The 14,351-nt window shown below is 41.8% G+C and overlaps 1 protein-coding gene across 35 annotated transcripts in view; it reads left to right on the top strand.

Moving 5' to 3' along the window:
* The window catches only part of NEDD4L (NEDD4 like E3 ubiquitin protein ligase), a 375,462-nt gene that overhangs the window by 202,093 nt on the left and 159,018 nt on the right, over positions 1-14,351 (top strand). For 30 of the 35 annotated variants that reach the window (XM_086373616.1, XM_086373612.1, XM_086373613.1 and 27 more), the window contains 2 exons: positions 10,504-10,585; positions 13,323-13,361. In XM_086373616.1, coding sequence (XP_086229742.1) covers positions 10,504-10,585; positions 13,323-13,361 — 121 coding nt within the window. Of the gene's footprint in view, positions 1-10,503; positions 10,586-10,962; positions 12,024-13,322; positions 13,362-14,351 lie in introns of those variants that run through there. The other 5 variants (XM_086373627.1, XM_086373633.1, XM_086373636.1 and 2 more) reach the window with 1 other exon arrangement.

Consider the following 14,351-nt stretch of genomic DNA (forward strand, 5'->3'; position numbering starts at 1 on the left):
CTCTGTTTTTAGTTTTTAAAAATTGGTTCCACAGTGGCCGCACCAATTTACATTCCCACCAACAGAGTGGGAGGGTTTCCTTTTCTCCATACCCTCTCCAGCTTTTGTTATTTGTAGACTTTTTAATGATGGCCATTCTGACTGGTGTGAGGTAATATCTCATTGTAGTTTTGATCTGCTTTTCTCTAATAATCAGTGATGCTGTGCATCTTTTCATGAGCCTGTTGGTCATCTGTATGTCTTCTTTGGAGAAATGTCTATTTAGATCTTCTTCTGCTCATTTTTTGTTATTGTTTTTTTTAATTATTGAGTTGTATAAGCTGCTTGTATATTTTGGGAGTTAAGCCCTTGTCAGTCGCATCATTTGCTAATATTTTGTTCCAATCTATAGGTTGTTGTTTTGTTTATGGTTTCCTTTGCTGTGCAAAAGTGTGTAAGTTTGATTAGGTCCCATATGTTTGTTTTTGTTTTTATTTCTATTGCATTAGGAGACTGACCCAAGAAAACATTGCTACAATTTATGTCAGAGAATGTTTTGCCTATGTGCTCTTCTAGGAGTTTTACGGTGTCACATCTTTAAGTCTTTAAGCCATTTTGAGTTTATTTTTGTGTGTAGTGTGAGTTCCAACTTCGTTAATTTACATGCGACTGTCCAGCTTTCCCAGGACTGCTTGCAAAGAGCCTGTCTTTTCCCCATCGTAGATTCTCTCTTCCTTTGGTGAAGGCTGGTTGCCCAGAGGTGTGTGGGTTTATTTCTGGGCTCTCTGTTCTGTTCCAGGGATCCACACGTCTGTTTTTGTGCCAGTACCATGCTGTTTTGATTACGGTGGCTTTCAAGTCTGGGAGGATTATGCCTCCACCTAAGCTATAATATAAAAGTTCTAATGCCTCTTGAGCTCCCTTGGACAAAACTAAAAATGCATTTGTCTGTAGTAGACCCATTCCTTTCTGGCATTTGTTGAAAGGTCATACATATTTAAGAGCAACTTACTGTCAGTGTTGGTGACAAGTGATGTATTTCAGAGTGTAATTCATGCCTTTCAGTAAATGTCAAGGGTTGGAAGGTATGTGCATATTTCTTTCAAAAATCTTCAGTAGTCACCCATTTAAGGCAATTTTCTGGGTAGGAAAAAACATCTGAAGCTCTTTGGGTTTTTTTTATTAAGGTGTAGGCTAACTTTGAAATTACAAGGTTTCATGCCTTGCTGAAGAGTATATTATAGTTGAAGCACATATGTAACTATTATTGTTATTTTCATAATTTTTGTACTTATCAAAGTAGTACTTGCTCACAGTAGAAAATCTAGCAAAAATAAAAACCACAAAGAGGAAAATAAACATAATTCATAAAGTTGTCATCTAGAAAGAAGGACTAACTTTAGCTCCATTTTTCTCAATTACTTTTGCATATATATAGAATTAGTCACAGTTTTAGACCGTGCGTATTCCTTAATGTTATACTATGATTATTTTTTCCCAATGAAAAATATTCTTTGAAATGACGATTTTCTGGTTTATAATATTCTAGCAGATGATTACACCATAATTTATTTAATCACTTCTTTCTTGGACTGGAAAGTTGCTTCTAATTTTTTCTTATATATGATGCTGTAATGAGTATCTTTTGCAGATAAATATTTGCCTACATCTCTGATTATTTCTTTGGCATTAATCCTTAGAAATAGATGTGTTGAATCAAAGGCACCAATTCTTTGAATGTTTGATACCTCCTGCCATATTGCTTTCTAGAAAAACTTGTGATAATTTTTTTGCAGTAGTAGAGTATTAATATGTCTGCCTCTTTTTAGAAAGTGTTAGCTTTTGAATCTGTGGCCCCTTGTTAGACGAAAACTTCCATTTTTACATGATCGCCTATATTCATGTGATTTATTACCTCACGGTTTCTAGCTAACATTTTTCCTTATTGGTTTGTGAGTGTCTTGCATTATTTCTTTATTACAGATACTAGTAACTTATGTAACACTGACTGTGATAGTAAAAGTGGAAAGGTATGCAGAAACCTTCAGCAATACAGGTTTTCCAATGAAATTTTCTCTGGGTTAGCTAAGTTTTAGTGTATCATACATCAGGTAGTCAAAATAAATTTGACTTACAGTGTTACATAATATGCTAAGTTAGACTCAGCTCTTTGCTCACAGGGAACAAAGACGGGATGTTTTTACATACTGTCCCGGCAGCATATTAAGCAACTTCATTTTATGGGAAAGAATGATTGCTTCCTTCAGGTGATGGTGGAGTGCTCCCACAGGAGGCATGGTTGAAAAACGAAACCTGTTCTCACTGTTCTCGTAATAGTCCAGCCTCTCGGAAGGAGAGGTTTCTAGCTGGCGGACATGGCACCGCCGTTCTGGCCTGGTGGTGCAGCCTGAACCTAACCCCCAGAGCGCTTCGCCAGTGGAGGCAGCTCCCCCCTCCTCTCTTCCCCAGTCCCCCGACTCCCCTGCCTCCTTGAAAAGAGTACCTCGGTCTCATCAAAGACCAGTCTGCAAAAAATGAGCAAGTAATCGGTGCAACAGGACTCGCCTTTCCACTCTGCGGTTTATCATAGAGCACTTGGGTGACTCAGATGGAGGGGGGGGGGTCACCTCTTTAGGGACACATCAGGCCTAACTGTCCTTGTTGAGTGTGGCCCGGGAGGTTGAGCAATGGGGAACCCAGCAAGTCTTATCTCCACCTCTGCCTGAGAAATGACCTCATGTGTGCTGTTTTTGCTTAGTGGCCACGAAGGCAGAATGAGACCCGTCTCTGAATTCTTGGCACCTGGTTAAGATCAGAACAGGCCTGTAGCCCTGCAGTCTTTATATTATAAGTGTTGAGTGCCAGAGTACTTGGCACAGTGTGTGCCAGGTTCTGTGCCCCATTCAGATGGGCCAGTGTCTTCTATCTGTGATGCCTGTGTCCTTGTCTGGAATACAGCAAGTACTCAGTTACTGTATTGTTGTTTATTCGATGTTATGTCCGACTGTGTTGCAACCCCATGGACTGTAGCCTACCAGTCTCCTCTCTCCATGGGATTTGCCAGGCAAGAATACTGGAGTGGGTTGCCATTTCCTTCTCCAGTGGGTCTTCACGCCCCAGGGATTGAACCAGCATGTCCTGCATTGCAGGCAGATTCTTTACTGCTGAGCCAGCAGGGAAGCCCTACTCAGTTAGTACTAGGATGCTATTTGAATCCTAATATCAGTTTGTCTCCTTGGAAGAGCTGAAAAGAAGAAGGTAATACCTCAATAGCTTCAGTACGCAGCAGAGAAAACAAAAGGTTTGACAAAAAGAATGTCTTCTCTAATCCACACAGCATCGAGCTTCGTAGAGAGGAATGTTAATGCCAGGCCCGAGCTGTACTGCACACCAGTAACTGGTTGTCAAGAGTAAACTGCAATGAGCTTTGTTGTAAATAAGACGACCAGTTTGCTCATCTCCACCAGATCCCCTTAGGGCTTCCACAAGCATGAATCACGAGGAGGCACGGAGTACTTAAGGTGCTGTGTTTGGCACCAGTTTATACTATGAGGTAATCCGTGTCAGGTCAGATCCGCCATCACCTCAGGAGCAAGGGGCTTCGAAGAAGCAACAGAGAACCTCAGAAGTCTTGAAAGAGGGAAAAACAGAATCACGGTTACGGCTGTCATTTATGGGGCGCTTATACTGCGTATTTGGTGAAGTGGGCACTAATATTAGTACATAATATCCTCTGATCCTTACAGTGATACTCTGAGTTAGGAATTGTTCCCATTTCATTGACAAACCACCTGCAGTTAAGAGTCGTTAAGTGACTGTCTGAAGGTCACTTAGAGAGTTGGTGAAGTTGAGACTGGAGACTCCAGTGGAGATGGTCACAGGCACCGATGAAGACGCACCAATGGAGGAGACCCACAGTCGTCTTGCCTACTTCCCTCCATGCCCTTCCAGATTTTTTTTGTTTTTTTTTTTACTAATTGTAAAAGTATTATGTATTAATGGTTAATAAAAGCAACAAAAATCTTCAGTATATAGGAAGTAACATTAAAAAACCAGAACCCTCTACCCTTACAGCTGTACCCTATATCTACTCCCCATAAGAGAAGGTGCAGACGCGCTTCTTTATGTGTCTTTCCTAGACCTTCTGGTGTTCTCGGCGAGGGGGAGGGAAGCCTCGAGCATAACCTACCATCAGCCTCGGGATTTGGCTGACCTTTTGTAGTAAAGGTGTGGAGACAGTAAGGGTCTGATAAGTATCCTTCAGAGGGCAGTAGGTTCTTCCGGAACTGCCACCTTTATCGGGGGGCCTCTGTGGATCAGTGTGAAGAAGTCTCGGGAGCTGGAGTCTTCCTCCCACCCCTCCCGCAGAGCATCACCTTCAGATGAAGGTCATCTGAGGTGAAGACAGTGAACGAGAAGCTGGTGACGAGGCTCGCTGCTCCTCAGCCTGACCCCAGGCACACCCACACCTCATGCTTTTCTTTTGCTTGTTGCCCAGGTGATGTGTTCTCGATACCTGGTACGTAAGGTGTTAGAAGCGGGTAACATGTATAAAATATCACCCCAGTGATGCCCAACCCAGACAGCATATTCAAAAGCAGAGATATCACTTTGCCAACAAAGGTCCGTCTAGTCAAGGCTATGGTTTTTCCAGTGGTCATGTATGGATGTTAGAGCTGGACTATAAAGAAAGCTGAGCACCAAAGAATTGATGCTTTTGAACTGTGGAGTTGGAGAAGACTCTTGAGAGTCCCTTGGACTGCAAGGAGATCCAACCAGTCCATCCTACAGGAAATCGGTCCTGAATGTTCACTGGAAAGACTGATGCTGAAGCTGAAACTCCAGTACTTTGGCCACCTGATGCGAAGAACTGACTCATTTGAAAAGACCCTGATGCTGGGAACGATTGAAGGTGGGAGGAGAAGGGGACGACAGAGGATGAGATGGTTGGATGGCATCACTGACTTGATGGACATGAGTTTGAGTAAACTCCTGGAGTTGGTGATGGACAGGGAGGCCTGGGGTACTATAGTCCATGGGGTTGCAAAGAGTCGAACATGACTGAGGGACTGAACTGAACTGAAGTGATGATCAGGAGTGGTTTCTTATACTCACTGCTGTGGACTTCACCTTTCATGCCCTGATGGAGAGAGTAGAGTTTTATTCTCTCTTCCTAGTTTATCTTCAGGAAGTCAGTCCATATTTTCTTAAAATGGGCTGGGCTATTGTTACTGTGAAAGAAGAAAAGTAAGTTCTAATTGTTCTGAGGTTCAGAATATTCTAACCAGTCCAGTGGCTTTAATTTTTTAAGTTATAGAACCCCAGCCAAAAAAAATTCTAATATGAAAAACCAATGTATAAGACAGATTAAGGTGCAAATTCTAACCTGTAGTTATCCTGAGATAGTTGCACAGAACTAGGGCTCTGCTGCATCTGTCGTATGAAAACCACTGATTTAGTCCAAGCCTCTTGATTTGGGAGATAGGAAATCGAAGTTCAGAGCACTCAAGTGACTTGTTCAAGGTCACGCAGCTGGTTATTTGGAGTGTTGAGGAGATAAGATCTCAAAAGTGTGATCTTCCTTAAAGGTAAAGACACCGCCCAAGTCTGGTTGTTCCCCCAACCAGAGTTGGACAAGAAAATAAGATAAGCTAGCTAAAACAGCCCCCTGGTGGTCCAGTGGCTAAGACTCTGAGCTCCCAATGCAGAGGGCTTGGGGTCGATCCCTGGTTAGGGAAATAGATTTCATGTGCCCCAACCAAGAGTTCAAATGCTGCAACTAAAGATCCCTCATGCTGCAACTCGGACCTGGTGCAGCCAAATGAATAAATAAGTAAGATACAGATTAGGTCATAATGGCAGTTACAGCACATAAGGTTTTCCAACTCAGCAGAATTTTGAGAACTCCTGCCCCTCAACATTTCTTCAGGCAGCTCTGTTGGTGGTCAGCGTAGCATATTGCGGGAAGGCTGGATCCGTGCACTCAGAGGGTTGGATCCTGGCGCAAAGATGCCTGTGTTCCTTCCCATCTCCTCCCTTCCTTTTTAACCATGGACAAGCTGCTTGATTTTTCTCATTTTCTCATCTGAAACATGTGCCAGCTTCAGAAGCTTATGGTGGGAGTGGAGGAGATGCTACATACGAGTATTGGTCAGGTGCAGATGGATGCTTGACGGCGGCTGGGTGCTGGGCTGGTGGTAGTGGGGATGGTGGTGCTGGTTCCATGTGCTCGTAGTTGAGGCGGATTTGACGGCTGCTCAGGCTGCGCTGGCATCTCCCTGCTCATTCTCTGATGCTTGATGCCCTGTCCGTATCGCACCTTTCTGCTCCAGCCTTCCCCTTGGTGAAATGGGAAAGTGTTATCCTCACTCAGCTGAACTAAGGGCCATTCATGAATCTTTTTTTTTTTTTTAACTATCTTTTACGAAAGTTTTAATTTTTTAATTGAAGTAGTATTCTTGCCTGGAGAATCCCATGGACAGAGGAGCCTGGCATGGGGTCGCAAGAGTAGGACACGACTTGGCAACTAAACCACCACCACCATAGTTGGTTTATGATGTGTTAAGTGTTGCTGTACAACCAAGTGACTCAATTTTATACATGTGTGCGTATTGTCGTTCAGTCACTCAGTCAGGTCCAACTCTGTGTGACCCCATGGACTGCAGCACACCAGGCTTCCCTGTTCTCCACTATTTCCTAGAGTTTGCCCAAGTTCATGTCCATTTAATCGGTGATGCCATCCAACCATCTCATCCTCTGTTGCCCTCTTCTTCTTTGGCCTTCAATCTTTCCCAGCATCAGGGTCTTTTTCCAATGAGTTAGCTGTTTGTATCAGGGAACCAAAGTATTTGAGCTTCAGCTTCAGCATCAGTCTTCATAAATATTCAGGGTTGATCTCCTTTAGGATAGACTGGTTTGATCTCCTTGCTGTCCAAGGAACTCTCAAAGAGTCTTATCCAGCATCACAGTTCAAAAGCATCAATTCTTCGGTGCTCTGCCTTCTGTATGGTCCCACTCTCACATCCATACATGACAACTAGAATAGATATATACATACCTTCTTTGTCATATTTTCCCTCCTGGTTTATCACAGAATGTTGACTATAGTTCCTACATTCTATAGGAATACAGGTATATAGGAATATAGGTTCTATAGGGATATATGTGCACCCATAGGTGCTACCCAGTGGGACCTTGTTTCTCCATCCTGGATGTGCCACTTTGCGCCTGCTAATCCCAAGCTCCCAGTCCACCCCTCGCCACCCCCACCCTTGGCAGCCACCGGTCTATTCTCTACGTCGCTGACTCTGTCTCATAGCTTAGATTCCACATATATGTGGTAGCATATGGTATTTGTCCTTTTTTGACTTCATTTGGTATGATAATCTCTAGCTGCATCCATGCTGGCTGCAGATGGCATCATTTCATTCTTGTTTTTATGGCCGAGCAGTATTCCACTGTGTATACGTGCCGTATCTTCTTTATGCATGAATGTCCATGTTGACCTTTGATGATTCAGTCCTCGCTGTTGCCCACCGGTTCCCCAGCTCACTAGCACTAGCGTGCCGGCAGTGTGGTCTCTGTAGACACGTGTTGATGGCGGTGGTGCAGCTGTGCCATCGGAAAGGGAGAGCCCCTGGGCAGGGCTTCCCTCCCACCACCCCCAGGCTCTTGGACCCCCTGTCCTTCCAGCAGCCTACCCAAGCCCTGTGCTCCCTCCCCTTGAACGTGCACCCTCCTCTCCTTTCTCTAGCTCCCACACCTTGGCCTTTGGTTCTCTCTTCACCCTGAATTCTCTTCCAGGAAGTTTCCTGGTCAGACCTTCAGGTAGTCACCCAGCACCTGCCTCTGCCTGGATGCACACTCAAGACAGACGCAGACAAGCCTTCCTCATCACGGCTAGGGGACACTGTCCCAGACTCAGAGGCCACACCCTCAACTGCATGTGTCCCTCACTGTGAACTCTTCAAGGGGGCATAAACTGAGGTCAGGAGGTGATTAGAGGAAGAAGGTGGATGCCCCATCAGAGTGAGTGCCTGGCTCTTTAGAGCAGTTATGTAACAGGCAGCAATCATGAAAGCCAAGGGGCATGGAGGGAAGAGACAGCGGTCAGCAGAGGTCATGGTCTTCTCCATAATGTGGGACTGTGTGTGTGTGTGAGCGTGTGTGCACCTCTGTGGCAGACTGGGAGCTGTTCTTGAGATAACAGAGATAGCAGGCCGTGAGCTCTTTTTAGCAATAACTTGGTGGCTGGAAATAGAAAATTGGTGTCTATAGCTGGGAAATACTCTTTTCAGATACCATGTGGAGCAGTAGTTCTCAGAGTGTGATTCCTGAATCCCGAGCAGCAGCATCACTGGGTGTTTGTTTGAAACGCAAGTTCTTTGATCCCACCCCAGACCTACTAGACCTTTGTGGGGTCTTGGGGTTGGAGCCCAAGCACTCTTGTGTTTAAACTGTCCCTTTTCCCCAGCAATTCTCATATGCTAAAGCCAGAGAAACACTGACCCTAGAAATAATCTCCTGATCATCGCCCAGACCATCACTCTGATTAGGAAGATGGTCTCGGGGTCTTTAAACCTAGATTACATCCTGGCTCTTGATTCGTCTTTATTCTGAGGCTGAGTGTGTCCAGATCAGAAGGAGTAGGTGTGTCTGGTCAGATGTCCTTTAGTGAAAAAGTATCTATGGTTTATGGATAAGTGACAGAGGGTTAACTAATACCTTTTTCTAAACCAGAATGTTAAAATATATATATATATATATATCTACTCAGAATATAACAGAGCAAATTCTATTGTGGGTTTTTTTGTGTTTAAGGAGATGTGTTGTAGCTTCCACTAAGATGCGTTTTATGAGCAATAAATACTACAGGCGTACACCAACAGTATTTTTCACTGACTCTTGATTTCTGTCTTTCGGATATCAAGTACAGTTCTGTTAGTACTAAACTTTGCATTTTGTCACTTTCTCTTTCCTCACAGCCTATTTATTGAGCTATAGAATAAAAACCAATGTTTTAGCATTTTACAATGCTCCGTATAATCTTTAGAAATACCTTGGATGTTGCAAAATAAGAGTTAATAGTCACGGTGTATAACTGCTGCTGCTGCTAAGATGCTTCAGTTGTGTCCAACTCTGTGCGACCCCATAGACGGCAGCCCACCAGGCTCCCCCGTCCCTGGGATTCTCCAGGCAAGAATACTGGAGTGGGTTGCCATGTCCTTCTCCAATGCATGAAACTAAAAAGTGAAAGTGAAGTCGCTCAGTCGTGTCCGACCTGTAGTGACCCCGTGGACTGCAGCCCACCAGGCTCCCCCGTCCCTGGGATTCTCCAGGCAAGAACACTGGAGAGGGTTGCCATTTCCTTCTCCAATGCATGAAAGTGAAAAGTGAAAGTGAAGTCGCTCAGTCGTGTCCGACTCCTAGCGGCCCCATGGACTGCAGCCCACCAGGCTCCTCCACCCATGGGATTCTCCAGGCAAGAGTACTGGAATGGGGTGCCATTGCCTTCTCCGCAGTGTATAACTACTAAAGGATAATTCTCAAATTGGAAGAAAATAAATTATCGGCTATAGATAATTAGATGTGTGAAAATTTGGGGATTGAATACATGAAGGCCCTTTCTATGATTTTAAGGATTCCAAGTGTGAAACAGAAGACCCTGGATCCCAGATTCTTTTAGCTTAACTAGATTTGAGCTATCCTAGTATGAGCAACTCTAGAACATACGATGAGTGGATTTACCAAGTTCTAAGTAGATAATCCACATTAAGTATCCTTTCAGTATACTTTCTGGCTAAAAGTTTTTAGTTTCCCAAGGAAATGATTAGAACTCTGGAACTTGTAGTCAGGAAACCTGAAATTTAATCAAGACTTTACTACAAATAAATTAAATTAAAAAAAAAAAGAAAGTTAACTGGAAAAAAAAAAAAAGACTTTACTGCAGTCTGTAACTTTGGGCAACTCTCTTATTGACTTACTGGGCTTTAATTTTTTATATATGTGTCTGTCTTTTACTCTATAAGGTGATACTTGTTGGTTTAGATAAACAATGCCTGTTTTACCTCCACTGAAAGAAAAATAATTTTTACCAACATAATGGAAATCAGAATAAAAATAAGATGCAAACTAAATTTTTGAGCTAGATTTTGCTAATCTGGACAAATTTTATATGCCTTTTAATAATTTTTAATTATTTTAATTATAATCTTTCCAGAATCTGAATGTGCTTAGAAAAAAGAAACTACAGCAAATTAATTCTTTTAACTTAATAATAGAGAAGGTGATCTTTAAAGTTAGAATACGAGTTTCATGTTAGTTTTGGTTTTAAATAAACATCCTTGGTCAGGAACTTTTCTCAGTATGTTTCCCTGGTAAGCATGCTGAAAATGTTACTGCTTAGTTTGTAACATTTACATAAACTGGGTCACTAACTGACATTTTTGCATTTTCAGTTAGGTTATGGCTGCTTTCTTTTTTGTATTCTTAAATTGAAAAGTATAATCCTGTTTTTTCTTGCAGTGATCCATACGTGAAACTTTCACTGTACGTAGCGGATGAGAATCGGGAACTTGCTTTGGTACAAACAAAAACAATTAAAAAGGTAAGTGCCCATCCTTAATTAAACATCATTTAAGTCATAATTTAATCTGATTTAATTATGTCTTTGAGCTTTGTAGATGTTTTTGTTTTAAGCTGGCAGTATTTTTATTTTAAAGCTCTCTTAGTATGAAATCTATAAATTCAGCAGAGATCAAACTTTTCAATATTAATCTAAGACACTGGCTTTGGCTTTTAGTTAAGTGCATGCATGGTCAGTCATGTCTGATTCTTTATGACCCCATGGACTCTGTAGCCCTCCAAGCTTCTCTGTTCATGGAGATTCTCCAGGCAAGAATACTGGAGTGGGTTGCCATTTCCTCCTCCAGGGGATCTTCCCAACCTAGGGATCAGACCCAGGTCTCCTATATCTCCTGGATTGGCAGATGGATTTTTTACTATAAAAGCAGTATTCAAAGAAGCATTGTTACCAGTAGCAGTTTTTTTCCCTGCAAAGAATAAAGCAAAACATGGATTTGTTCTTGTTGACTCGTTAGTTTATGAAAAGAAATTTAAAGCCATTTAAAATATATTTAATGAAATGGAGTGGCTTGTGGATTTGGTAGCAACAACGGGAATGGTTTAGCTTAAAACAGGTATTACCAAAGGAAGCAAAATACTTGCTTAGCTACATGGAAACAAATAAAAAATATTAACAATAAAACTGTATGTGTATGTGTGTATGTATGCCTCACTTTTCTAAATTTTACATGCATGAGCTCATTAGATTTGTTTCCATAATTATACCTTAATTCATATTTCCATGTTTTTATATGCATCTATAAAATACATTAGAACATAGATTTATATCTATACTTATATCTTAATACATCTACTTCATGTTTTTATATGTATCTGTTAAATCATATATTTATCCCCAAATAAATAAATACCCCAGAATATTCGGGGCATTTATTGAAGGTGCATGTTTTCTACCAAAAGTACTGTTCTTATCTGTGCTTCAGTAGTGTTTATGGATCCCCGTTATTTTTCCTTTCCTATCTTTGTGGGGTAAACAATCTAATACATCCAGTGATAAGCAATTCCTGGAGCGCGCGAGGGCTTTTAAAAAATGGTAACTCTTCCTGCTATTGTGCAGACGCCCGGGGTCTGTTGCCAGGTCATTTTGTGAAAGGAAGAGACAGCAGTCTAGCGTGTCTCCCACCTGGCATTCCGACTGGCCCTGAAAATCTGGAGAGTTTGGAGAGCAGGGGCCGGTATTTTGATGGGTGGGGAGGATTCCTGAGAAGGACGGAGGCCATTGTTCCCTGTTGGGCGCTGTCGCTGGGCGGGGGAGGCAGCCGGGGACCTGGTTGCCCGCGGGACTCAGAAGGAGCGGAGAACCGGAGCCGCGATCGGGGGGCACTGAACCGCGTTTCCTTCCGAGGCGAGGGCCCCCTCCTCCGCCCCACGGGAGAGGGCTGCGCTGTGTGCCCGGCTCGGTTAGTATTTCTGTGCGGCGCGGGGTGTTGAAGAACCGTTTGCATCATCCTCTGCTCCTCGTGGGCGGGTGCCTGGCACTGCACGCGTTCTATGGCCTCACCTGTCTGCTCCCGACCCCACCTGTCCTCTGCCTCTCCCCCTCCGCGTCTCCCCGAAGTGGGTCTCCTGGCCCTCTGCAGCCCCCGCAGCCCCGAGCTTGCAAGCACCTCTCCCCTTCCTCCCTCTTGCTCGCGTTCACTCATTTCCATCCCAGGCTCCATCCGGAACTAGAAGCGTGAGCCCCTTTTATTTAGGGTTAGATTTCCCCCTTGAGCTGTGGGTGGCGAAATTGCTGACTCTTTTTTTCTTTAATGCCATTTCAGTGTTGTATACATCCTATGCTTGTTTTTTATGATGCTTTGTGTTGTTATTATTTTGCTGTTTCTTGCACTAGTTTTTACAGAAAGATAGATGAATAAAGGCAAATATCATTCTAACTTAAAAAATCTCTGTAGTCCTTGGTGAGGGGGTGATTTTTCAGTCTCATTTTTACATACAGTTTTTGAGAGATGTGTTCATTTCAGAGCATAATGCTTGTCCAAATGCACAAACACATGTGTATATGTAGTCTTCCAGAGGATGTATGTTTATGTGGATTGCCAGGCAGATAGATGGGTGGATGGATGGATGGGTGGATGGATGGATGGGTGTGGATGGACAGAGAAGAGGATTGAAGTACATCGGTAGGTGAATATTTGTAAACCTAGTTATTTAGGGAGAAAGAGTTCACTTTCGGTTTATAACGGGCAGTTTTTGCATGTTATATAATCTGATCATCAATATTGTTCTTTATAAAATAGTCTTTAGATTTCAGTATTTGTGTAAATAGTGAATACCGTCACCCTTCTGCCACCTGCTTCATGATTCTCCAAAACAGATTTGTAGCAGGTTGAGGGAAGTGAAAAAAGTCCATTTCTTCTTTACTGAATAATTATATCAATGTTAATTTCTTGAAGAATATCTTGACTTTCATGGTGATGGCTCTTTGTAGGCGTCTGACATTATTCTTTCTGGTTGATGGCATGAAATTTATGGTTTCTTATCCGTTTCATACACACATCCCCTCCCCATCTAGTTTGGTGTATAGAATAGTCTCAGATAACTTAAGTGCTTCTTTAATTGCCATTTTGAAAATCTCTTAGCTATGTTTTTAGTGAAAAAAAAAAAAAAGTTTAAGCAAATATGTGGACTGCACTGTACCAGTAACTGTTAACGTTCCAAAGACTGTAAAAGAAATTACAAGATGATTTCTCTTCCAGACGCTGAACCCAAAGTGGAATGAAGAATTTTATTTTAGAGTAAGTTTTTCTTTTCTTGGGGTGAGGGATCATAATTGTTATTGATAACTAGATTGATATATTATCTCAACAGACTCACTCAGTTACAGCTACTAAATTTTTATTGAGATTCCTTTTAAGATGAGAAAAGGTTGGGTAGCTTTCTAGTGTATCCCAAATTTTTAAAAGCTATAACTAGTGGTAACAAAATCTGGACTTGTTTCATTTGGGGATCTTTGAGGGAAACAAAAAGAAAGTTATCCAAATAGCAAAGTTTAGCTTTCCTATGCAAATTTTTCTTTAAAAAATAAAGTAAAATTAAAACAGTAGCTTAATTGTTTCAGTGAGGTATAAGCTCAATAGAAGCAGCATGATTAAAAAGAAGCCTGAAATTTACTAATCACGTTCCAATTTGGAAAGAAAATTTTTACAATTCAGATATTAAGTGTGAGCATATGTGTGTAATATAAAACTACATCTGAAGTTTAAATATCACCAAATTAGGTAAAATTTCCTCAACCTTTTATATTTAATATCTAGAAGAGCTACATGTAGAAATGACTGAATTCTGTAAATTAATGGAAATTACTTTTCAGTGAGTTTATGTGGTCATTGCTTTTTTTTTGGTATTAAAATTTTGAAACTATTAAGCTGCTCAGTTATTTAATGGAAAGTATGTTTTTTTCTCTTCAAGATGAGTTAATTTTAATTGTCTGAATAGCTGTGTTATTAAAAATACTCTACCTCCAGAAGTATTCTAGATAAGATCTTCTGAGTGGTATAGATTCCCAAAGCACAATATTGCCATTAGACTGATGATAATGGTCCTGATTTCTTCCTTTCAGTCACAACAGTATTTTATATATTTTATGTGCTCCGAACATAGATCACTATATATGACATCTGTTTTCTATTATGTTCAGAGCTAAAATATGGCATTGATATTTGAATACTTGGTAAGCTCCTATGTCTAGCCTCTACTGAAACTGAGGGACACACGGGCTTGTACAC

The sequence above is a fragment of the Bos grunniens genome, chromosome 24 (genome assembly GCF_055505025.1).
Source record: "Bos grunniens cultivar Pamir isolate PY7600 chromosome 24, Bosgru_T2T1.0, whole genome shotgun sequence".
Classification (NCBI taxonomy): Eukaryota; Metazoa; Chordata; class Mammalia; order Artiodactyla; family Bovidae; genus Bos; species Bos grunniens.